Here is a 24271-nt window from a genome sequence, read left to right on the forward strand (position 1 = left end):
CGTAAAAGCGCTCGGGGTGGGGCGCAGGGCTCTAAACGTCAAAGCCCCGCGTCCTTCGGCACCCGGAGCGGAGGGAAGGCGCGCGAGCGGCGGCGGTGGCGGTGGCGGCGACGGCGGCGACGGCGACGGCGACAGCACCCTTAGCTGGACAGAGTCTGGGCAGCGCAGTGAGGACTCGCGAGTAAAGCGAGAAGACGGCGCCCGCGCCCGAGAATACCCTCTTCGGCACGAAGCGCGGCGGCTGGGACCCAGAACGGAGCTTGCGAGGCCCAGCCTCTCGGGCCTCAGGACTAATCGGATTTAGAGCGCGCTGGCCCGGGCCGCGAACTCGCCAATTGCGGAGGGCGGCGGCCACCGCCCAATCGGGAGCAGACAGGTGCGAGGTCCGGAAGGCGGAGGCCAATCGGCAGCGGTTGCGACCTGCGGGGGCAGGCCTCGGCCAATAAGGAGGCTCGAGTGACAGCTCTACACACCAGTCGGGAGTGAGGAAGCGTCTGTGCCCGCCTACCCTTCCGGCCGGGGCTCTATTTACCAGGGGCGTGCAGCCCGCTTGCCAATCAGAGCGCAGCTGAGCTGCCCGGCAGCCAACCCCAGAGGAGCGGCCGGCTGGCGTCCGCCGCACCCAGGAGTTGGGGATGTCCTACAAACCTATCGCCCCCGCCCCCAGCAGCACCCCGGGCTCCAGCACCCCTGGCCCAGGGACCCCGGTCCCTACAGGTGAGGATCTAGTTCTTCCCCTGCTTGCCCGCCTGGGCGGTTGGGATCTCAAAGAGAAGACGGCCTAAGTTTACAATACTGGGCCTGCCGCCCAGTCTCAATGAGCCTCAGTTTGCTGGCCTGTGAAGTGGGCGTGGTCACATAAGGGCTTGTAGGTGGAGCACAGTGGGTGGGGTGTGTCCTTGAAGTTGATCTGCACGGAATAAAGCATCCTTTTGGAGGGAATCGGGCAAACTCGGTCTGGGGCTTGGAAAGCTGGAAAGAGGCGACCTGTCTAGCGCTGACTTCTTACTCGCGCCCGTTGCAGCCGGAAGTGTCCCATCGCCGTCGGGCTCAGTGCCAGGAGCCGCTGCCCCTTTCCGACCACTGTTTAATGACTTTGGACCGCCCTCTATGGGCTATGTGCAGGTGAGTGGCTGAGGACTTTATTATGGGTGGGAACCGAAGGGAGCCCCTCTCCACCCGGGACTGAACTGTGTGTCCTGTCTTTTACCATAGGCAATGAAGCCGCCCAGTGCCCAGGGCTCCCAGAGTACCTACACCGATTTGCTGTCAGTCATAGAAGAGATGGGCAAAGAGATCCGGCCTACCTATGCTGGTAGCAAGAGTGCCATGGAGCGCCTGAAGAGAGGTAAGTGAAGCCAGCCCCTACCCTGTCCTGCCCAGTACACAGACACTGGACAGCAGTCCTCCTTCATTAGGTAAGAAAGGACGTCTGGAGTCACTGCAGGACCCTTGAACCAAACCTACACTAGGGCTAATATCACTACCCAGAGAGGTGTTTAAAACTGAACTGAAATTGAGTGGATTTCTGGGAAAGCACCTGGGAATTTGTATTTCAACAGGGTGAATTTGAGGATTAGCCAGATGTCTAATCACACCCACCCCCTCATTAGATTTGAGCTTCACTTGCTGAAAGGAAAGGGCGGGGGGCTTTCCTTGGTGGGTGGGGTAGGGTTTGGGAGGGTTGCAGAGACCCACTATGTTACTTCCTCATCCCCACCCTGCCCCCATCCCAGGCATCATCCATGCCCGAGCCCTAGTCAGAGAATGCCTGGCAGAGACAGAGCGAAACGCCCGTACGTAACAGGAAGCACCTTGGCCTCAGCGTCTGGACCTTTCCGGCCACTGCAGAGCACCTGTTCTCCCTGGCCTTCGCCCCAAGTTGCACTTCCTATCCTGGGCTTCCTGTTGTGTGTGTCCCTTGGTGGGTACCCACCAGAAACCAGGGAACGACTCTCACTCCAGTTGGCAGCACTAACTGGGCACTCCCCCTGCAAGAGTTAGCAGTGGGATCACTGTGAGTCCCACCATAATCTGCCAACAGTGTTGATCCACCTGAGCTTTCTCCTTTCTGTGGCCCCACCGCTCCGCACTTCTCACCACTTTGTCCCAGGCTTCTTCCTCAAAGGAGTTCAGAAAGTCTGTCACCTCCCTGCCTTGTCTCCAGGGCCATAATGACTCTTTTCTTGATGTGACTTTTGCTAAACATGCCCTTTTTATATTAATAAAAGATGATTTGGAGTTGTTCTCTCAGCTTTGAGCCTTTCTGGGTCTGGTTCCTCTGCTAAGCCTCCGTTGGCCAGGCAGGAGGAGAGGGAGAGTTGGTATCTGGAGAGGGAAGGCTAGCTGAACCTGTGTGCCTTTCCTCTGCTGTCCAATGGCCTGGGATGGGACTATGACCTTTTCAAACCCTCTGCTTTCCCATTTCAAAGTGCAAAGGACAGAGTTCCCTCAGCCGAGAGCCCGGCATGCCTTCCCACGGTGCCACCAGGGGGCAATGTAGGGGCTTGGCCGCCTCCACAACAGGAGGCACTTTGGCCAATTTGCGCCTAGAGGGTTTTTCCTTTGGATTGGCAGTGATGCCTGGCAGGGTAGAAATGCCGGTTACCTTAGGCCACTCCCTCACCCACTTTAGCCCCACCCACCAGTCTGTATGGGCTTTGAGTACACTGGTCTCTGACTGCAGGCTGCGTGGTGCTTTCCTCCCCCTACACCTTGACTGTGGAGTTAGAGCAGAGGCCTTTCCAGGTGTTGCTATAAACAGCACCTTCCACCAGACTGGGTGTGGTCCCATAGGCAAACCCGCGTCTTGGCCTTGGGTGTTGGGGTAGCCAGAATTATGGACCTACAGGCATAGGTGGGGCAAGCCTTGGGGGTACCATTAAGAAGCTAGCTCGAAGATTGAGGTCCCTGCCCCGACCTGTATAGACAGTGACCCAAAGCCCTGGGGCCTTGGAACTTCGAGTTCCTTGGTGCAGCCAAATCAAAGCCACCTACTTCTGGCTAGACTTTGTGGGGAAAGCATTTGCCCTACCCTGGGTTCCCCTGTAGGGGATTCAGAGGGTGAGGCACTGTGGAGGACGGCCTGTGACCCAGACACCCAGTCCACCAAACTCCACCCCTTCTATGCACCCAGGAGGGAGGGCTGGAATGGGGTGGAAACAGGAACCAAGAATCTAGTGGCCCCAGACAGCACAGAGTGGAGCGCCGACATCTGGGGAACAGCCTCTTTGACGGCAGTCTAGGAGAAAGAGGGCAGGGGCCTGCCCTCCCCCGCTGCCGCAGGCGGGGCGCCGGGACCCTGAGGGCCCAGGAAGGGGGCGGGGCGGCTGCAGTGACGCGGCGGGGAGGGACGGCAGGGGCGCTGCCGGCGGACCGGGAAAAAGGTCGGGGCCATGGGCCAGCGCTGTGCCTTCAAAGGGTCCGGCCCCCGCTGGAACCCAAGGCCCAGGCTGCGGGCTCTCCAAGCTCCGACTCCCACGGCAGTCACCTCTGCCCTGGCCGGGTGAGGTACGCCCGCCACAAGCCAGAGGTGAGCGAGGACGTCGGCTAGCGAGCGGGCCAAGAGTACGGCGGGTACTTGGGCGCGGGTGCAAAGGGAAGTGAGGACAGCAGGGCCTCTGGCCTGCTTGCCGGGTGCGAGGTGGGGTGGGGGTGGGGGGTCTGCAGCGGAACTGTAGTGCCCGGCCGGGCGCAGGTGAATGGAGCACATCTCCCAGGGCGGACACCTATGGACCACTCTTGCCCCAGCCTGGAGAGGCGAGTCAACCCGAGGAAGGATGGTGGGGTGGTTGTATAAATAAGTGGAGAGTCGAGGGGACCAGGGATCCAGGGAGGATGCTGAGAAGTCGGACCTGACTGCTGACTTGGGTTCGGAAGGCAGATCTAGGGGTGGAGGGGTTATTTGGCCCAGAAAGGTAAATTCGGGTGCAAGGGGTGAGGAGCACTGATAGAGATGCTAGGTCTCGCGGAACCACTCTGGTGAGACATCCCTGGTAAGGTGTTGTTGGACATCCAAGAGTGGGTGACCCCCTGCCTCCCTAACGCCGGGAAGGAATGAAATGGGCGGGTCCTAAAGGGGCCGGCGGTGGAAGGAGGGGCCCCGGGTCTCCTAGGGGCGCGGTTCCGAGGGATGCTGTTCCAAGGGGGCTCAGGATGCAGCAGAGGTGGAGATGCTAAGCTGGCCCTGCGGCCCGCGCACTGGGGGGCCGCGTCAGCGCGCGGTTGCCATGGCGACGGGCGCGGGGCGGGGGCTGCTTGGAAAAGAGGTCAGCACTCAGCCTCGCTGCGGCTTCAGAGCCCGCGGCGCAGCGACAGCGCTGGGCTAGCCTTTGCTTCTACAGTGGCTGGACGGGGAATGAGGTCCCACAGCCAGAGCCCTTCGGCCCGCGCACAGGGCTTGGGGCCGCGCGCCGCCTTCCCGCACTGACGGCCGCGCCGTGCCCTGCACCAGGCGGAGCGGAGGCCGCGAGCGGCCAGCCGAGCACCTTCAGGATGCTCATCAAGGAGTACCACATCCTGCTGCCCATGAGCTTGGATGAGTACCAGGTGGCCCAGCTCTACATGATCCAGGTGAAAGCGGTGGGCCGTGAGGCGGGGTTCTTTATGGTGGGGTAAGGCAGGGAGTGAGTGCACAGGCCTCACCTGGGACAAGGGGTTTAGTTCAGCACCATCCCTGCCAGTCCAGATCCAGGTTCAGGGCCCAGAGTGGAAGAGAAAGGCTGCTTTTCAGATTTGGGAGCAAGAGTGAGGCAGAAGAGCTATGGGAAAGGGGCAGAAGAGCTGAGTAGTGCTTCTGACCACCAAAGTGCCCAGGCCGCTGGGGCCCAGACCACGTATGATCTCCTTTAATCCTCCTCAGAATCTGTAATCCCATCAGGGAAGGGAAAGGAGCCACCGGGGCTAGGGGGTATAGGATAGAGAAGACAAGAAGGGTGTCTAGTGAAGGTACAGGGTCTTAGCAACCCCAGGAGGCCTGGAAGGCAGAATGAGGATCAGGGTTCAAAACTGGGACAGGGACAGGGCAGGCAGGGACCAGACTGTGAGGGAGGGGACCTAGGCTTGGGTTGTGAAAAGGGCAAGCTCTCAGGGACATAGAGGGTTAGTGCTGGCCCCCAGCAGTCTGTTCCAGATTTGCTCCCCGGTACTATCCAGTCAGAATCTGAGGAGGCAAGAGAACGGGGGATGCAGCCTCAGGGGGTTGAATGGCTAAGTATGGACTTCAGGATTATAAGGGGTGTGGCAGTAGCTGGGGTTGGGGTCCCAGAGAGGGGAGAAACCAGGTCCTCTGAGACTGGAGGCCCTTTTTCAAGCAGCCTCTTTGCCTCTCTGAGCACGTCCAGCATGCTCCTACCTTAGAGGCTTGCACTGGCTTTCCCTCTGCCTGTAACACTTTTCCCTGCCCCATACCAGCTGGGCTCCCTCCTTTACTTCTTCAAGTCATGGTGACTTTGTCTTCTCAGTGAGGGCTCCCATGACATCAACATTACAGTCCCCAGCTCTTGATCCCTCTTGTTTTCTTTTTCCCACACTTATCACTTGCTAACATACCATATAATTCTTTTTTCTTGTTTTCTGTCTCCCTCCCCCTCTAACAATGTATAGCCAGGGATCTTTGTTATATTCACCAACAGATCCCAATTAATGTATTCCAAGCAATGCCTGAAATAGAGCAGACATTCCGCAAATACTCAGACAACTGAATTGAGTTCTGGGTTGTAGAACCCCATGGGAAACTGGGCAGTGCCCTTGATCCTGATCCTAGAGAGCTGCAAGGGCCAAGGTTGGATTGCAGGGAGTTGAGAAGGCTGTGTAGCAGACCAGACCCAAGCAGAGAACCTCAGGAGCTGAGCTTGGGCTGAAATCCCCATTCTGTTTTGCCCTGACCCGGGCTACAGAAGAAGAGCCGGGAGGAGTCTAGTGGTGAGGGCAGCGGTGTGGAGATCCTGGCCAACCGGCCATACACGGATGGGCCTGGAGGCAGCGGACAATACACACACAAGGTGTACCACGTGGGCTCCCACATCCCAGGCTGGTTCCGGGCACTGTTGCCCAAGGCTGCCCTGCAGGTAGAAGAAGAATCCTGGAATGCTTATCCCTACACCAGAACCCGGTGAGTAGGTGAGGAAGACATAGGCCTGGGGTCAGGAGAGTACCCCTGATGGACACAGTAGTGACCTTCACCCCTACCCTTTGCCCAGGTACACCTGCCCCTTCGTGGAAAAATTTTCCATTGAAATAGAAACCTACTACCTGCCTGATGGGGGACAGCAGCCAAATGTGTTCAACCTGAGTGGGGCTGAAAGGAGACAGCGCATTCTGGGTGAGACCTAGAGCTACTACTAGGGTCACCCTGTCCTCCCAACCCATGGGGAGGGGGAGGGGGTTGTAGGGGCTGGCATTGCTCAGTGCTTGCTGCTGGAATCCCTCAGACACCATCGACATCGTGCGGGATGCAGTGGCCCCAGGCGAGTACAAAGCAGAGGAAGACCCCCGGCTGTACCGCTCTGTCAAGACAGGTCGAGGACCACTGGCTGATGACTGGGCCCGGACAGCAGCCCAGACAGGACCTCTCATGTGTGCCTATAAGCTTTGCAAGGTTGAGTTCCGCTACTGGGGCATGCAGGCCAAGATTGAGCAGTTCATCCACGATGTCGGTGAGCGCCCAGCTGAGGCAGGTTCTTCCTCATCGAGCATGTACCAGGGTGATGTTTGTAGCCAGGCATGCTTCCCTCTGCTGGGGACAAAGACACATGAAGCCATCATTTCCATTTGGGGTGAAATACTTTTTTGGGGGCAGGAAACCTACCTTGAGGTACCAGAAAAAAGAGGGTAAAAAGCTGGCAAGACGGTCTCGGGACCATGCTGCCTCTGGCCTTTAAAAATGCTGCTGCTTCCATTAAGATTCTCTATCACCCTGTGAGCTGAGCAATATTTAGAGACTCTCAGGAGGGTTACCAGCCCTACCAAGCAACATGCCAAAAAATGCAGGGTAAGGAGCTATGGTCTGAGGTCACTCTCCAAGGTGCCCCCACCCACTCCCAGTTCTCAGAGTCCCACCTTCTGGCCCTGGCATCCAGGAGCCTCTGTTCTGTCCCTCTCCATATCTCCTCCCCTCAACTCCTGCACCTCAGCCTTGCCTCCCCCCCCCAGCTCTAGAAGTGGGCCACCTGCACATGGAAGGACCATGCCTGGGTGGGGAGTCTAGCAGCCCAGTCCGCTCCACTACTGACCACCCGCAGCACCTCCAGCAAGCCATTGGCCATCCTGGCGTCTTAAGTTCCCCTTCTGTAAATGAGGAAGAGGTTAGGCCCAATAGTAAGAGCTAATGTTGACTGAGTGATCATGACGTCCCCTATAAATCACTTTTCATGCAAGGTCTCCTTCAGCACCTCCCGTAACACCTCTGTAAGGTACGGGCTTTTGTTATCCCCATTATACAGATTAAGAAATTTAGTTTGAGTGTGATGTGGACTCCTGTGTTATATTTGGAAGAATAGTAGAGCATATATAAGAAAATTAAAATCATCTACATATGACTATTAGGATGCTAATATAATTTTCCAGAAATTTATAATTCAACTGTTATCATTTTGTTTCCTAGATATTTAAGAGTTTCTAACTATATTCCTCTGCTTAAAGTGAAATATCACCAAATGGGTCTCATCTTTCACTGCAGTCTTCATGAAGTGCCAACACTTCCATTAACTATTAATGCCTTCATTAGCCATCAACAATTTCATTAACTGTTAACACCCTAATTAACTGTTAGCTCCTCAGAAGTCAGGAGAAAGCCAGCTGAAAGCAAGCACTAGTCTCAACTGCTGGAGTAGTGAGGTGGGCTCAGTGCTCAGAGTCAGAGAGTGCAGAAACACAGATGGGGCAGTGGGCAGGGAAGTAGGGGAGGCAGGAAAGAGTGCTCCAGATTCACTTCTGCCCCTTCGAGAGCATTGGTTCTGCCCTATTTTGTGGCTTTGCTGACCCGTAACATACACTACCCCCACAGGAATCATTACCCAACCTCCAAGGCTGCACATGTGGCTGCAGTGGTAGGAAAATGGGATGGCAGGGAGTTCTGATGCCTGGCCACCTACAGGTCTGCGCCGGGTGATGCTGCGGGCCCACCGCCAGGCCTGGTGCTGGCAGGATGAGTGGACAGAGCTGAGCATGGCTGACATCCGGGCACTAGAGGAGGAAACTGCCCGCATGCTGGCCCAGCGCATGGCCAAGTGCAACACTGGCAGTGAGGGGCCAGAGACCCAGCCCCCTGGAAAACCCAGTACTGAGGCCCGGCCTGGGGCTAAAAAAGCTAGCACCCCTGATGGGCCTGAGGCCCCCCCTGGCCCTGATGCTTCACCTGATGCCAGCTTTGGGAAGCAGTGGTCCTCATCCTCCCGTTCCTCCTACTCATCCCAACATGGAGGTGAGGCTGGGGCATATGGACCAGGGTGGGAGGAAGCCATCCACCCCAGGTGGGCTCCCAGGTTGAGGGCCAGCTGGCCCCGCAGGGGGTGTGTCTCCCCACAGCCTGTCTGAGTGGCGCATGCAGAACATCGCCAGAGACTCTGAGAACAGCTCTGAGGAGGAGTTCTTTGATGCCCATGGTCAGTACTAAGGCCCTGTTGGGTGATGGGTATTCCCGAGCAGCTCCTCCCATTCCTTGACACAGCTCATTCTCCCCTCAGAAGGCTTCTCAGACAGTGATGAGGTCTTCCCCAAGGAGATGACCAAGTGGAATTCCAATGACTTTATTGATGCCTTTGCCTCCCCAATTGAGGCAGAGGGCATTCCAGGTAAAAAAAAAAAAAAAAAAAAAAAAAAAACCTCCAGGAAACTGGCTACTATCACCCCATCTGTAGCAGGGACTCAGAACAACTCATTCCTAAGTTAAATGTTAGTCCAGAGAGGGTACTCATTAATAGTCAGATGCATAATGAATGGATAATGGATAGAGGGACAGATTATTAGAGCACAGACAAGGTTCAGATAGCACAGTGGCGGAATTGTTACTGGAAGCCAGAAGACTTTGCACTAGGGCTGATGTCTGGAGAGGGTTTTGAAAGACTAGACCAGCACTGTCCAATAGAAATGTCTATGGTGATGGAAATGACCAAGACCTGCATGGATCCATAGGGCAGCCACCAGCCACACATGGCTATCAAGCACTTGAAATAGGACCAATGTGATTAGGACTGCATTTTTTTCTTAGTGCATTTAAATGTGGCTACCCTGTTGGATGGGCATCCCTGACCAATAGCAGAGCTGGTACAAGGAAAAGCCTAGAATCTGAAATGGCTTGGCAGATTCAGGGGAGAGGAAAATGGGATGGGGGTCATAGACACCTAAAGCACCAGGTGGTCCACTGGCAACCCCTCACTGCTTTTCCTCTGCCTTACAGACCCTGGAATTGAGGCCACTAAAAGCATTGAAGATGGGATCCGAGCACCCAGAGACTCAGAGGTGGGTATGGTTGTCTCCGGGTGGAAGTTCCATTCATGAGCTGGCCCTGTCACTGCTCTGACAGCCAGGCACCTCACTCCCCCAACAGGGCCCAGATGGAGCTGGGGAGCTTGGGGCTGAGGCATGCCCAGTCCACGCCCTCTTCCTCATCCTGCACAGCGGCAACATCCTGGACTCTGGGCCTGGAGACGCCAACTCCAAGCAGGCGGATGTGCAGACACTGAGCTCAGCCTTCGAGGCAGTCACCCGAATCCACTTCCCTGAGGCCCTGGGCCATGTGGCACTGCGAGTGGTGCCCTGCCCACCCATCTGCGCTGCTGCCTATGCTCTTGTCTCCAAGTACTGACCAGGGGTGGAAGGGCAGGGGACACACAGGGTCCCCAGCTATTTGAGGGTTCCTAGGATAAGGGAGGTACCATAAGGGGAATAGAAGCCAACCACCAAGGTCTTCCTGATCATGGCTGGACCTGTTTCTGATCAGTAAATGTCTCAGATGTCTCTTAGATCTAATACTCCCTAGGACCATGGTGCCGGGGCTTGCTGATAGGCCCAGGGGGACTTAGGTGGTGGTAGTAGGGCTGGAATTCCCTTACCCACCCTTCACACCCTTTCTTCCTTCAGCCTGAGCCCCTACAGCCATGATGGTGATAGCCTGTCTCGCTCCCAGGACCACATTCCACTGGCTGCCCTGCCACTGCTGGCCACTTCATCCTCCCGCTACCAAGGCGCTGTGGCCACTGTCATCTCCCGCACCAACCAGGCCTATGCAGCCTTTCTGCGCTCACCGGAGGGCACTGGCTTCTGTGGGCAGGTCTGGGAGTTAGGCATGTTCCTGGGAAGCAAGCTGTCCACTGTAGTACAGGCTGTCACTCAGCCGGGCCTAGTCCTCTCAGTGGTGCCCATCCTCTCATGCAGGTGGTGCTGATTGGAGATGGCGTTGGTGGCATCCTGGGCTTTGATGCGCTCTGCTACAGTGCCAACACAGGCACAGGGAGTCGGGGCAGCAGCCGCCGCGGGAGCATGGTCAGTGTCGCTAAATACAGGCTCGGGGGGGGGGGGGGTCTCCATCTCTAAGTGTCTGCCCTTGGCATACTACCTCTCTGTGTGCAAGCACATCCACAGCTGCCTCTTTCATTCAAGTATCCTCTGTACCCCCAACCTCAGCCTCTGTCCCGGCTTCCAAATGGTCCCAGGCCTAAGGCTGATTCTGTCCTCTATTCCATCTAGAACAATGAGCTGCTCTCCCCAGAAGTTGGCCCGGCACGGGACCCACTGGCAGATGGGGTAGAGGCATTGGGTCGAGCCAGCCCAGAACCTTCAGCCCTGCCTGCTCAGCGCACCCCCAGTGACATGGCCAGTCCTGAGCTCGAGGGCTCCCAGAACAGGTGACATCCACGCCCCATCATCCCTGCCATGGGCACAGGTTAGACTTCAGAGGCAACAGCACTGAAAAGCTTTCTCTGCCATAGCCTACAGGCAGTACCTGCAACCACCTCCTCGGGAGAACCCCGACGGGCAAGTACTGCCTCCTGCCCACCTGTTGCCAGTGCGGAACTTGATGGCCCCACCAACACAGCCCGCCTTGACTTCAAAGTCTCTGGCTTCTTCCTCTTTGGCTCCCCCCTGGGCCTGGTGCTGGCTTTGCGCAAAACTGTGATGCCTGCCTTGGAGGGTGAGCTCCTGGGTGGGAGTTTTCCTCTGTCCCTGCCCTCTCCTTTGGCCTTTTGGTCTTGCCTGTGACCACAGCAGGATTATGCCCATTCCCCACTGTGCAAGTTTAATGATGTGGCTAAAGAAAAGGAAGCAGAAGCCCAGAAAGAAGGGACTTATCAAGGATGTTTTCCAAAATTCTCTAGAAAGAACATCACAGCCAGGAGATACATTCCATGAGAAAGGGTCTGATAGGCTCAGGAAAGGCTTTATCCTGAAGAAACACAGCAGCCAACTGAAGGGCCTGATATCTGCTTAGCGAAGAGACCTGCGTCACTTTAAGCAGGATCCTCATGACTTCCCCAAGTACAGTTTGGGAAGGGCTAGCTCAGAGTCACAGAATGTCAGGGCGCTGTATCCATATTCCCTGCCTCCAGCTTAACCCCCTCCCCTCCTTCTTTCTTCTGGGTACCCAGTGGCCCAGATGCGCCCAGCCTGCGAACAGATCTACAACCTCTTCCATGCGGCTGACCCCTGCGCCTCCCGCCTGGAGCCCCTGCTGGCCCCCAAGTTCCAGGCCATTGCCCCCATGGCTGTGCCCCGCTACCAGAAGTTCCCCCTTGGAGATGGCTCTTCCCTCCTTCTGGGTACGATCTAGTCAGGATAAAAGAGAGGAGGGGAAGATGCCAACAGGGAGGGAGGAGGTAGTAGAAGACACAGCTCTCACAACATGACAGTCTCTCTTTCACCACTTGCAGGACCAAAGAGCTGTCCACTAGCCCCTTGGGAGGGTTTTGATCCCCAGGATTTTCTGTGCCAAGTTGGGAGGCAGTAGCAGTAACTAACCTAAATTAAAGGAGCAGAGGGGCACTGGCATATGGATGTCTGAAAGCAGGCTGCATTTATGTGGCTGCTGCATCTGTGTAGCTGTGTGTTATGGCTCCATGCATACTTAAGTACATGGCATGTACAAGTCTTCATGCAGTTGATTCCCCACTGGCCTCATGAGAAGTGTCACAGGCATTCTGACAGCAATGCAGCTGGCTACAAGATAAGCTAAGTGGAGATGATGTCACACACACACACACACCTTCCACCCAGATGCAGGAGGACAGTGCAGCCTCAGCCAAGACCCAAGGTTGGCAGAGGAGCTGGTGGAGGCAGTGTGGCTCTGCTGTCTTGGGTCCCTGGATAAGAAGACAGGGAAGCCTGGCCCAGCGTGCTCCTGAGAGTACCCTTTCCCCCCAGCTGACACTCTGCAGACCCATTCGGGCCTCTTTCTTGAAGAACTGGAGATGATGGTGCCCTCCACACCCACCTCGGCCAGTGGTGCCTTCTGGAAGGGCAGTGAATTAGGCACAGAGTCATCAGCCCAGCCAGCAGCCCCCAGTACCACTGGCGAGGTGGTTAAGAGTGAGTGAGCCAGCAGCTTGCATGGGCAGTCCAGCCTGGGGCTGGGGTGGGATGAGGTATTCTATAAAGAAACCTTTTGCCCAGTATTTGCCCTGGACCCTGCCCCCATCACCCTCTGGACCAGACAATGATCAGGCCTGATGGAAAGGAGGGAGGAACACCCCTGGGCGGAGCAGATAGCTCGGGACAGTAGTCCACCCTGACTGCCTGCTGTGGTCATGCAGTCCTGGAACGCTGGTGGGGGACCAAGCGGATCGACTACTCACTGTACTGTCCTGAGGCGCTCACTGCCTTTCCCACGGTCACACTGCCCCACCTCTTCCATGCCAGCTACTGGGAGTCAGCAGATGTGGTGGCCTTCATCCTTCGCCAAGTGAGTGGCCTCCCAGAGATGTGGAATGGGCAATGGTAAGGGAAGCTGTGCAGTCTTGCACTAGGGGACAGCTAGCCCTCCCCCTACACTGTTCACATGGGCTAGCCTGTGTCCCACGCAGGTGATAGAGAAAGAGCAGCCACAGGTGGCTGAGTACGAGGAACCATCCATCTACAGCCCAGCCTTCCCCAGGGAGAAGTGGCAGCGCAAACGCACACAGGTCAAGATCCGGGTATGTCCCCATCCCCCCTGCCCCCCACCCCTGCACTTCCCCTTTGAAGTAAGCTGCTGCCCACGCCTATAATCCTGCCAAGTCCCACCTGCCAACCCAGACCAGACTTTCCTAGCCCCACCCTGGTCACTGTGGACCTGGTCCCTCTTCTTCCCAGTAGTGCTGCACCCGCTATTGCCTTGGCCCTGCCCCAGGAACCTGTAGTCTCCTCCGCAGCCTTGCCTCCACTCCTCCCGCAGAAGTCAGACTGGATTTCTGTTTACCCCCACCTGGCTCCAGTCCACTGCCCACCTGTCACAGATCCAGTCAGAGTCCTCTGCCTCTTACTCACAGCAGTCCCGCTCCTCTGGCTTTTCCCCCAGTGTGGCAGTGGCTCCCCCATCCTACACCCCTTACCCCAAAAAAACCCATCCTTTCCAAGTGAGGGACTCATAAGGCTCATATTGTCTCCTCCTGCCAGAATGTCACTTCCAACCACCGGGCCAGCGACACTGTGGTGTGTGAGGGCCGCCCCCAGGTGCTGAACGGGCGTTTCATGTACGGGCCATTGGATGTGGTCACACTCACCGGAGAGAAGGTCAGGACTCAGAAGCCCTGGCCCCTTGTATTCTGGGCCCTGCCTTCTGTCCCAGAACAGCTCCTGATGTGCAGAAGTTGAGCCCCTAGCACTGCCCACCATGGAAGACAGGCTGGCCTCTGCTCACCTCCACTGGGGGGGAACCGCACTCCCAAGGACCTTCCCACCCCTCTCCCTGCTAGGTGGATGTCTATATCATGACACAGCCGCTCTCGGGCAAGTGGATCCACTTTGGCACTGAAATCACCAATAGCTCAGGCCGCCTCACCTTCCCAGTGCCCTCGGAGCGCGTGTTGGGCATCGGCGTTTACCCAGTGCGCATGGTGGTCAGGTAAGTGCAGGCAGGACAGGTCTCTGTGGGATGGTGCTTAGCTAGGCTATACCCCACTCTCCTCATGCTCATGCCCCCGGGCCACAGGGGTGACCACACTTATGCAGAATGCTGCCTGACGGTGGTGGCCCGTGGCACAGAGGCTGTGGTCTTCAGCATTGACGGTTCCTTCACTGCCAGTGTCTCCATCATGGGCAGTGACCCCAAGGTGCGCGCTGGTGCCGTGGACGTGGTCAGGTAGGAACTGCCACCCTGTACCCTGTTCGCAGTGATGACCAGACCCCACCACAACCCACCAAGCTGACCAACCCCCTCCATTCAGGCATTGGCAGGACGCCGGCTACCTGATCGTGTATGTAACAGGCCGGCCTGATATGCAGAAGCACCGCGTTGTGGCCTGGCTGTCGCAGCACAACTTCCCTCACGGAGTTGTCTCCTTCTGTGATGGCCTCACTCACGATCCCCTTCGACAGAAGGCGATGTTTCTGCAGAGTCTGATGCAGGAGGTGGGGCTGGGGAGGGTCCTGACCCAACCTTGCCTGATAGGACAGCAGAATCACATCTGGTCTCACTCCATTGCCCCCTGGCTGCATACCTGGGCCATTGGATCTGTCCTTAGTGGCCAAAGAGAGAGATCAAATGGGTCCTGACCTGGTGGATATGACTAATACTATATGATCCTGCCTCCACCCAGCTAGCCCTGCCCCCCAAAACTATGAAGGGATGCCCACAAACCCCACCCTAGCAGCACAAACCACCCCCTCAGGACTTTCAACTGGCTTCTCTTACCACAGGTGGAACTCAGTATCGTGGCTGGGTATGGGTCCCCCAAAGATGTGGCTGTATATGCAGCTCTGGGCCTATCCCCCAGCCAGACCTACATTGTGGGCCGTGCTGTGCGGAAGCTGCAGGCACAATGCCAGGTGAGGGCTAAGGGATGACAGGGACCCGACTGGGGGACTGGGGAACTGGGGCCTGAGGCTAAGGCCTGAGGACCACCCACTGTGCTTGGACTGAGGAGGGGGCAGCTGTGGGAAGGCCACACCGGCCTCAGGGGACCTGGGCTCCATAGGGGCTACAGGTAGACTGCTTCTAGGCAGACTAGGAACAGTAACTGCGGCTGGAGCACACCAGGCCCTCCACATGCTGGATCCACTCACCAGGGCCTTGATCTTGGGCCTTGATCTTTCTGATCCTCTGGGTCCTATCTATAAATTGGAAATGAGATTGGCACTGACCTCATCAGCTCATCACAAAGATCAAATCCTCTGACACATCAGCAGGCTTGGGACTGGGTACAAGAGCTTGTTGCTCAGTGTCAGCTGCTACTTCCCTCCAAGATTCCACCTTACAGATGAGGCAGGCCCCAGGTCAAGATGGGAGCAAAGCTCAGGTGCCCTGGCTCTGCTAGGGGATCCTATCTATTAGACGGGACCTGTCATTTGCTGGCATTGCCATTCCCCCACCTTGCCACAGGAGTAAGGGAAGGGGAGGATATGGGCCCCAAGCTGGCCATCCTCTTCCCCACTCATTTCTGTTCACAGTTCCTATCAGATGGCTATGTGGCACACCTGGGCCAGCTGGAGGCGGGTTCCCACTCTCACGCCTCCCCAGGACCCCCGAGGGCTGCCCTGGCCAAGAGCAGCTATGGTGTAGCTGCCCCTGTGGACTTCCTCCGCAAGCAGAGCCAGCTGCTTCGCTCCAGGGGCCCCAGCCAAGCAGAACGTGAGGGCCCTGGAACGCCACCCACAACCCTGGCACGGGGCAAAGCCCGAAGCATCAGCCTCAAGTTGGACAGTGAAGAGTGAGTCCCAGATGTGGCTGGACCAGAGTATTTACTGACATTCAAAAAGCCCAAGTAGCTGTGTGGGAGGCTGGGGACGTGGATCTTTGGCCCTAGTCCTAGCCCCCCACGCCCATACCCTGCATCCGTTTGCCCCTCAGTGTTACTTTCCTTTCATGGGAAGACCCAGCCCCAGGGGAAGGGAGGAGGGAGTGAACAAGGATCCAGAGGCTTTTCCACTGTGTAAACCCATGAAAATAAACACCTGCATCCCACTGACTGCCCATCTACCTGGCTGCACAAGGCAGCCAAGCCCAGCTACAGTAAAGTGCAGAAAATGGCCAGGACCTGCCCAGGGTCATGAGGCACACTACAATGGGCCCTGGCCTCTGCTCTTCCCAGCCAGCCAGCCCACCCAGCACCTGCTGACCCTCACCTCAGCCTATTTTTGAGTCTGCACATTTTCTACCTGGGCTCTCTTTGTACTCTACCTTCTCCAAAGAAAACCTTTGTTTTCAGAAGTTGAGACCAAGTGACCAGAGGCTGGAGAGGGAGAGCGATACTAGACACCACCCCACTTTATCGCCCCCTTTATACTTGGTGCTCGTAGGGTTTCACAGCCCCCACCAGTGAGAACTATTCTCCCATTTCTGTCAAGGACACTGAGGCCCAGAGGTCTCAGAGCTGACCAGTGGGGTGCCAGGATAAGAACACTAATCCTTTGCCTCCCCAGCCACCCAGGTAAATGGCAAGTGATGACCAGCCCTCTCAATGAATGGGCTAGCAGACCCAGAGAGAGATAAATAAGGCCTTTATATACAGAGAAGCAAGATGTGATGGTGGCAACATGGTTGGCAGCACAGCAGTGGGGTAGCACTGAGGGTAGGGCTGAGGCCATCAGTGGGAAAAGATGCCCCGAAAGCGGGCCTTCTCCTCCTCATCTTTCTGCCGGATCCGTGACTCCAAGGCTCGCAATTCTCGGTTCACAATGGGCTCCAGGGCAGGGTCCAGCTCGAGCACCTTGGCAAAGTCTGCCTGGGCCTCCTGGGCATTCCACACAGCTGCATGGGCCTTGCCCCGCTTGAAGTAGGCCTTGACGTTGTCTGTGGGACACCACCGGGCAGCAGGCACAGAAGGGCATGAATGGGGGCCAGCTGGCTGCCTGGCCCCATCTGGCACCATGGGCCCATCAAGGAGAGCCCTCCCTGACCTAGGAGGACAAACCACCCCTGCCCCACTACAGCACTCATACTGCCTGGGTGCAACAGGGCATGGCCCTGCCTGGGTGCAGGGATCTGGGGAGCTCAGATGGGGCTGTCAAAGCCTGGCAGTCAGTGCTCACCATCATATTTGTTGAGGATGGAGGAGCAGTGGTCCAGTACTTCGTAGTACTCTTTGGCCACTAGCTTGCACTGGCAGTAGTTGAGCAGCAGGGGTGTGATCTGCTGGTCCAGCTGTATCCAGTCAGGGGACCCAGGCTGCTCCTGTGGGTGTGGGGCCAGGGACAGAGACAGCCACTGAGACCTGGGCTCCTGGCTCTGCCTCATCACCTTCTGTCCACTCACCACAGCCCCCAGACCACCTTCATTTGCAGGTTCTTGAGGCAGGCAATGGCGTCGTAGTACTTGGAAGCCGCCTCCGTCACGTGCCCCTCACGGTACAAACGGTTGCCCTCCTGGTGGATGAGTGGCACTGCCTTTGCCTTCTCATCATCTGTCATTGCCCATGGGTCCTGCTGGTATGTGCCGGGGCTCTCCACCTGCCAGGGCATGAGCCAAATCAAGGCAGAACCCAGAAGAACCCAAGGGTCCCCACCTGCAGACTTGGTCAGCACCTAGGGTGGCTGGGCCTCTAGATATCAGATGCTGGAAGCCCTCACCTTCCAGGGCCATGTATTGGCCACTCAACACACATTCACACAGCATCTCTGTGCCCAGCACTGTGCCAAGGACAAAGAACAGAACAGTGAATAGGACCATGGACATCCCTAGCAAGGATTCTGTTCCATGGCAAGATTCCTCAAGTGAACAAGGAAGTGTGTGAACTACTGCCTTCAAAGCCCAGGAAGGAAGTGCTCAGCTCAAGCTTAGAGAATAAAGGAAGCATGGCATGCAGGAGTAGTGACCTTCAGAGCCTGAAGGAAGAGCAGGGGGTCCCCCAACAGTGTTCTTGCCCCTACCCCACCACCACAATAGCCCATCCACTGGCCCTACCACCCCAGGGTGAAAGCAGACTGGTTTCACTTTGAGGCAGTATAGCTGTGGCCTAGGAGGCTTGGAGACTCACCTTCAGCATTGAAATGTGGAAGATGAGGGGCTGCGGGTTCTGCTGCAGGGCGTCCAGGTCAGCATGACCCAGGGAGCTGTGCTCATGCATCTGGGCTATGCCACAGCAGTGTCGCTGGCCCTCCAGTGGGTCCTTGCCTGCAGCAATGTTTCGGAGACTCTTGGCCACCAGTGGATAGAGGACCACGTGCTACAGGTGGGTGAATTGACATAGTGCTTTGTCAGTCCAGCCCCCTTCCCATCACAATCTAACAAGGACAGGTGACCCTGGCCAGTGCCCCATTCCAGCTCCAGAGAGCTGTTCCCTCAGGACACTGTTGGCCTCTCAGCCCTCTTTCTTCATGAGTCTCCAGCCCCATCGCACTCTGGCCATCAAACCCAACACTGCTCCAGTGACACACAGCCCAACATTCTGCCTATCTCCCCATCCTTCCAGGGGACTTCTCACCTCCTCCTTCTCTCCCTCCTACAAGCTGGACTCCTCACCACAGTCTGCCCCCACTTCTTCCCCATCCCAACACAAGTCAGGTCCTGTGCCAGATCTGGGCCCAGGGCAGCCACAACAACATCCAGGGAGAGATGGGTAAAGGGGACCTAGCCTCTAAGTTTTCACTTGGAGAGGCTACAGGAATAGAGGAAATCAGTCTAAGAGTCCCCCAGCTGCCCTCTGACCTAAAAATCACACAGGCATTTCCTAAACCCAGGCTCTGGGCATATTCTCATCTGCAGTTAAGAGGTAAAGCCTGCAAGCAGGCACAGGGGCCAGGAGTTCAATCCTTGGGCCTGCCATGCCAGCCCCACCCCCCGGGGTGCACTGAGACGGCAATTGAGACTGGGCATTGTAGCGCACACCTGTAATCCCAGCTCTTGGGAGGCTGTAAACAGGCGGATCACTATGAATCCAATCTAGTAGTGAGACCCTGAACACCCTGTAGACCCTTCCCTAAAATATATTTTTTAAAAACGTAAATGCATTGGGTGTGGTGGCACACACCTGTAATCCCCAGCACACTGGAGGCTGAGGCAGGAGGATCGCTGTGATTCAAGGTCAGCCTGAACTACAAAGTGAGACTTTGTCTCGAAGGAGAGAGGGTACACAGCTCAGAGACCTAAGCTATAGCAGACGACCAGATTTGAACTGTGCAGTGCATGAGGGCTGAGGACCCAGAGGAGGGATGAAGCTAAATACTAGCAGTCAGAAAAGGGTTCCTGGGGGTGGCAACCCACGGATTGGCTTTGAAGTACAGGGACAGTCAGCCAGGGGGAATGGTTCATCTGGAGGGGCCAACACTTCCCCTCCATCCTGCGGGGAGCAGGAGCCATGGAGGTCTGTGTTTGACAACAAGTCCCCTGGTTCATGGACAGGAGATGGGAACAGAGGCCAGGATACCAGTCAGAGACTGGCGTGATGGCCAGAGAGAGCTGGTGGTGGGCAAGGCAGCGTGGGGGCCCTGGGATTGGGGAACAGGGCACAGAGAGGCAGATCCTGCAGGCAGGTATAGGACGGGTACCTTGGTGTCACAGAGGAACTGGGCGACCTCCCCCTCACGCATGGTGCACACGATGGTCTCCCACACAGGCAGCTTGAACTTCTTGCCAATGATGAGCTCCATGGGCTTGCCCCGTGCCTGGCTGTCATCCAGCACAGTGTCCTCATTATCGCTGTGCAGTGTCCGGTAGTGGAACGTGGCCTGTGGGCCACATGGAGATTAGGCAAGGCACAAACCATCCGCTGACCCAAGGACAAGTCCACCCCCAGCCTGCTTCCGAGGGATGGCACTGAGGGATGGTACTTGCCTAGGGTTACCCTGACCCTACACCTACCTTAACCCCCACCCCAGTGAAAAAGCTAATTCATAGAAAGAAAAGTAACGGGCCAAGTCACCTGACTAGCCAGTGGCTGTGTTGTGTGGAGAACCTAGGCAGTCCAGTTCCAATCATGCCTTATACAGGTACTTCTTGAGTACCTACTAGGTACACTTTTACACCAATGTTAAGCCAAGAACAGGACACAGCAATGAACAAAAACAAGACAAAAGCCCCAAGCTAGAAGTAGTCATGCACACTTATAATCCCAGCACTCAGGAGGCTGAGGCAAGAGGAACACCTATGGTTTGAAGCCAACCTGGGCTACATAGCAAATTCAAGGCCAGCCTGGGCTACATGGTGAGTTCAAGGCCAGCTTGTGCTACATAGTGAAACACTGTCTCAAAAAAAAAGAAACCAAAAAAACAGAAGCAAAGTCTTGCAGTGGAGCACTGTGAGGTATGTTCAAAGGCAGCAAGGCCTAGGGCCGGCGAGCTAGCTCAGTGGACTAAGCAGACTAAGCGCCTGCTTAGGCAGCCAGGGATGGGGATTCCCCCGCACCGCATGCTACGCCAGTCCTGCCCCAAGCACACCGAGCCAGTCATATGGTGGCGTGCACCCATAATCCTAGTGCTGAGGAGGCTGAAAACAGAAGGATCACTATGAGTACGAGGTGCATAGTGAGACCCTGTACCAAATACATTAATAAAAAAAAAAAAAAGGCAGCAAGGCCGGTGTGGCAGGGAAGGGTGAGAAAGATGAGGGACACTGTGGAGTCCAGGGCCAACAAGGATGGACTCTATGAGACCTGTAGTTATGGTGAGGATTTTGGCTTTCACTCTGGGATGGGAACCATTTAGCTGGTAGAACAGAAGAATTTGTAGGGGACAAGGACAGCCAGGGAGGAGAGTGAGGGGACTGACTCAGCCTGGACCTCTATGAACTAGAGAAGTTTCCAGTGGACGCCACAGGGGAACTCAGACAGACAGGAGGCCACTGCAGATCCAGCTTAAGGGAGAGGTAGAAGGCTAGAGAGCCGCATGTGCATCCAGGAGTAAGCAGGGCAGGGAGACTTTCTAAAGGGATGAGATCATTTCAGAGTGAGTGTGGAGAGGAGCAAGCTGAAGACTGAACGCACAACAGGATATGGTTAGAGAAGCCTACGCTCTCAACTGCCGCACCCACACCCTGCCGTACCTCTGAATCTGGTCTGTGCATCAGTAAAATTGAATCAACAACCATCCCTATCTGGCTTTGTAGGAAATAAACTTGCAGGGCACATAACCCACGCTCATAGACTGAAAACTGAGTCAATGCTGGTAACTGGTTTGTTGCTTTTTTTTTTTTTTTTTTTTTAATTGTTCAGTGGTGAGGATCAAACCCAAGGCCTTTTAAAATGCTGGGAAAATGCTTTCCCCCTGAGCTACATATAGTCCCAGCCTCAGCAATTGGTTTATTAATACTACGTGTTTCTGTTCTTTGTGTGCTGTTTTTCACAGATCTCTACCTTTGTGCTTTCTCTTTCTGGTTCTGTTCATCCAGAATCTACCTCAGCATGCCCTTCTGCCAAACATAAGTACACGCACCCATCACACACGCTCCCTCTTCCTGGAGATCTATTTCTGTTTGTTTTTACAGCACTGAGGAACTGAACCCAAGGCACTGCACATATTAGATAAGTGCTGTGGCCTCAAACTCACAGTGATCCTGCTGCCCCAGCCTCCTCAGTGCTGAGATTATAGCATGCACTATCACACCGCACCATTTTTAAATTCCGAGACAGGATCTCACTAAATTGCCCAACCTAGTCTAGAACTAGGGATACTTCTGTCTCTGCCTCTTGAGTAGCTGGGATTACAGGTGTAGGCCACCATGAACAGTAAGATCCCTCTTAACACTGTTGATCATTAGAGCTACACAGCTCCCTTCTGCTCTTACAGCACTCCTGCTGCACCCGGTCAGGATCTGCCTGCATGACCCGGCGCCCTACTGGCCAGGAAGCATATACTCATTCAGGGTAGCTCTTACTTTTGGCTTCCTTGGTACCAGCCAGGGTTTTTACTCATGCCCTCCATCTGCTGGATGTCCTATATGACTGCTTTCCTGGGCACTGAGTTGCTCTATCGAATAGCTCCCTGCTCTATAGAATGGCACCCCCGGGTAAGAACTGCAGGTGTAAATGCAGGAAAGTGTCTCTGGGAGGACAGTGGAGCTGGAATCCTAGATATAAAAAGAAGAAGGTGAGTAGCTCTTTAACTCCTGGCTCTCATTGGTTCCAGGCCACCACACTAGAGCTCTAGTAAAACTGCCAAAGGAGGGCTGGTGAGATGGCTGAGTGGTCTAAAGCACCTACTTAGAACAAGCTTAGCAAAGCACAGGGACCACGGTTCAATCCCCCAGCACCACATGCCAGCCAGCCCTGGGGCGGGCTGAGCTGGCCACACACACACAAAAATAAATAAATAAAATAAATTAAAAAAAAAAAAAACTGCCAAAGGATTCCGGTATGGGCCCCAGGGTTGTGAGTCCCAAGGCCTCAGTTTCCATATCTAACCACAAGCGGCAAACCCTCCCATGTACCCCAGAACTCAAAGGTCCCAGAACCCAGAACCCACGCTGAGATCTGAACCCCACCTCGACCCTGCAAAGAGTTCGGATGATTGATGGCCTCCCAGGCCGGTGGGGAAAGAAGGCCAAACCAGGAGGCGGGGCAGACGCATCTGAAGTCACCCCTTACTTAAATCCGAACCAATCAGCGTCGAGCTCCGCACGTGAGCTGTAGGGTCACTGGCCGCTACTCTGTGGGCATGCGCAACCTCTCGCCTACGGCCTCCTCCCGCCTCGCATGCGCATCGCCCCGCGATGGAGACGGGGAGAAAGAGGGATTGGGCACCAACCTTGGTTCCATCCTGAAAGTCAGGAAGTTCTCCCCGGCCCTCCTGTATCACACGCTTATAGATCCCGTCCTCTCGGAGTCTAGCTATGACATCCGCCATCCTCCTTCCCCGCTGCTCTCTTTCGGCAACTTCCGGACTCCTTCGATAACTTCCGGACGTGCTTCGGCAACCCCGAGAATCTCGGCAACTTCCGAGCTAGCGCCATTTTGGCTGAGGGCAGAAGCCAAAAAAGAGAACGTGAACGTGGAAGCGTACGGTGATTGGCTCTCTCCGCTGCGGCTTGGGCGCGGTTCGGCCCAGGGCGGAGGGAGGCCTGAGAAGGTGTTGGAACTGGGACTAGAGACAGTCGGGTGGGCGGGGTCTGGGCGACACGGAGCGCGCGGCGGGGAGATCGCTGACATTTGCGGCGTGCAGTCGTGAGGACTTGGGTGTGCAGTCGTCCCTCGAGAGTATGTGCCACTTCATTTAAAGTTGTTGGGGCTGGGCAGATGGCTCAGTGGAGTAAGTGCTTCCCTGGCAAGCACAAGGACCTGAGTTCAATCCCTAGTTCTGCCCAAATAAATAAATAAATAAATAAATAAATAAATAAAATAAAGTTGTGGATATGGTATATCAGCCCTGGGGTTAGGAAAATGAAAGGGAAAAAATCTCATCGCGCAATGCCACATCCTAAAGCCACAATAATTTTTATGTATTCTCTCCTGGCTTCATTATTTTGCACATTTAGTATAATTGTGACTTTTACATTCCTGGATTTTTGGAAGGAAGGTAAGAAAAAAAAAAAAAAAGGAAATAGCTCAGCCATACAGCGCCTGCCTAGCAAGTGCAAGGTCCCGAGTTCAACTTTTGGTGCTCATGCCCGTGCTCTCTCTCTCTCTCTCTCTCTCTCTCTCTCACACACACACACACACACACACACACACACACACACACACACACAATGAAGGGAGAAAAGGAGACCAGAGTGTAGCTCAGTGGTAAAGCTGTGGCCCAGCATCCAAAAAGGCCCTGGGTTCCATCCTCTGCCTCCCAAAGAAGGGACAGAGAGCATCAGGAGACTTAAGAGAGCCCCTGGTGGTATTATTCTTCTGGATGCCCAATAAATATTAGGGAATAAATGGCTGACAGAAATGAGCTGTGGGGGCTCACACAGCGTTTCCTCTGCCTCTGGAAACTAGCTGTAAACAACAGCTGTGAGAGTTTTCTGCTCCCATTTTCAAGACTAAGGGGAGCGTCTGGGGCCCCTGCACACAGCCTTAACTGTGAAGGGTTAGTCTTTCCCTGGAGCCCCAGGTGCTAAGTGCTTCTCAAATCCATGCCCGTTTATTTTCTAACAAGACAGTCCTCAGGAGAGGGACAGAACTTCTGAGGTGAATGGGAAAACATGTTTTTTCTTTGTGTAGTTTTGTGGGAGCAATTTGTTTTTGTTTTCACCACGGACATTTTACAAATTGTGAGCAAAAAC

At 55.5% G+C, this 24271-nt stretch overlaps 3 protein-coding genes across 8 annotated transcripts; 2 read left to right on the forward strand and 1 right to left on the reverse strand.

Moving 5' to 3' along the window:
* Positions 1–2260, forward strand: Cdk2ap2 (cyclin dependent kinase 2 associated protein 2). The gene is made up of 4 exons (XM_004627144.2): positions 1–717; positions 1025–1125; positions 1216–1348; positions 1737–2260. The coding sequence occupies exons 1-4, from the start codon at positions 636–638 to the stop codon at positions 1802–1804; spliced, it is 384 nt and encodes a 127-aa protein (XP_004627201.1). The 5' UTR covers positions 1–635; the 3' UTR covers positions 1805–2260.
* A 1063-nt stretch (positions 2261–3323) lies between these two features.
* Pitpnm1 (phosphatidylinositol transfer protein membrane associated 1) lies at positions 3324–16093 on the forward strand. 4 transcript variants are annotated; one of them, XM_004627146.1, is made up of 24 exons: positions 3324–3532; positions 4454–4572; positions 5898–6112; positions 6201–6322; positions 6432–6656; positions 8096–8422; positions 8508–8603; positions 8685–8792; positions 9398–9459; positions 9548–9798; positions 10081–10270; positions 10375–10482; positions 10687–10844; positions 10929–11131; positions 11586–11756; positions 12358–12522; positions 12747–12895; positions 13017–13127; positions 13588–13704; positions 13887–14035; positions 14123–14272; positions 14358–14541; positions 14830–14958; positions 15580–16093. In XM_004627146.1, the coding sequence occupies exons 2-24, from the start codon at positions 4495–4497 to the stop codon at positions 15841–15843; spliced, it is 3732 nt and encodes a 1243-aa protein (XP_004627203.1). In that variant the 5' UTR covers positions 3324–3532; positions 4454–4494; the 3' UTR covers positions 15844–16093. The 4 variants fall into 4 exon arrangements, with proteins under 4 accessions (XP_004627203.1, XP_023566243.1, XP_023566245.1 ...); XM_023710475.1 differs by having other exon boundaries at positions 3374–3532; positions 4397–4572; XM_023710477.1 differs by having other exon boundaries at positions 3374–3532; positions 8688–8792; positions 15580–16091.
* Positions 16094–16608: 515 nt separating this feature from the next.
* Positions 16609–23041, reverse strand: Aip (aryl hydrocarbon receptor interacting protein). 3 transcript variants are annotated; one of them, XM_004627147.1, is made up of 6 exons: positions 22807–23041; positions 19615–19794; positions 18105–18293; positions 17401–17577; positions 17161–17302; positions 16609–16921 (listed from the first exon to the last, which is right to left on the reverse strand). In XM_004627147.1, exons 1-6 carry the CDS (start codon positions 22903–22905, stop codon positions 16716–16718), a joined length of 993 nt encoding a protein of 330 aa, XP_004627204.1. In that variant the 5' UTR covers positions 22906–23041; the 3' UTR covers positions 16609–16715. The 3 variants fall into 3 exon arrangements, with proteins under 3 accessions (XP_004627204.1, XP_023566247.1, XP_023566246.1); XM_023710479.1 differs by having other exon boundaries at positions 16613–16921; positions 17157–17302; XM_023710478.1 differs by lacking the exon at positions 17401–17577 and having other exon boundaries at positions 16613–16921; positions 22807–22979.
* Positions 23042–24271: the final 1230 nt, after the last annotated feature.

The sequence above is a fragment of the Octodon degus genome, unplaced genomic scaffold (assembly GCF_000260255.1).
Source record: "Octodon degus isolate 3935 unplaced genomic scaffold, OctDeg1.0 scaffold00018, whole genome shotgun sequence".
Lineage (NCBI taxonomy): Eukaryota > Metazoa > Chordata > Mammalia > Rodentia > Octodontidae > Octodon > Octodon degus.

Coding starts and splice junctions, on each gene's coding strand:
- Pitpnm1 (XM_004627146.1), top strand. CDS start 4,495: ATGCTCATCAAGGAGTACCACATCCTGCTGCCCATGAGCTTGGATGAG. Junction 6,113..6,200: donor TATCCCTACACCAGAACCCG/GTGAGTAGGTGA, acceptor CCCTTTGCCCAG/GTACACCTGCCCCTTCGTGG. Junction 11,757..12,357: donor TGGCTCTTCCCTCCTTCTGG/GTACGATCTAGT, acceptor CTTTCCCCCCAG/CTGACACTCTGCAGACCCAT.
- Cdk2ap2 (XM_004627144.2), top strand. CDS start 636: ATGTCCTACAAACCTATCGCCCCCGCCCCCAGCAGCACCCCGGGCTCC. Junction 718..1,024: donor AGGGACCCCGGTCCCTACAG/GTGAGGATCTAG, acceptor CGCCCGTTGCAG/CCGGAAGTGTCCCATCGCCG. Junction 1,349..1,736: donor CATGGAGCGCCTGAAGAGAG/GTAAGTGAAGCC, acceptor CCCCCATCCCAG/GCATCATCCATGCCCGAGCC.
- Aip (XM_004627147.1), bottom strand. CDS start 22,905: ATGGCGGATGTCATAGCTAGACTCCGAGAGGACGGGATCTATAAGCGT. Junction 18,294..19,614: donor AGTTCCTCTGTGACACCAAG/GTACCCGTCCTA, acceptor ACCCACCTGTAG/CACGTGGTCCTCTATCCACT. Junction 17,578..18,104: donor TCCACATTTCAATGCTGAAG/GTGAGTCTCCAA, acceptor ATGCCCTGGCAG/GTGGAGAGCCCCGGCACATA.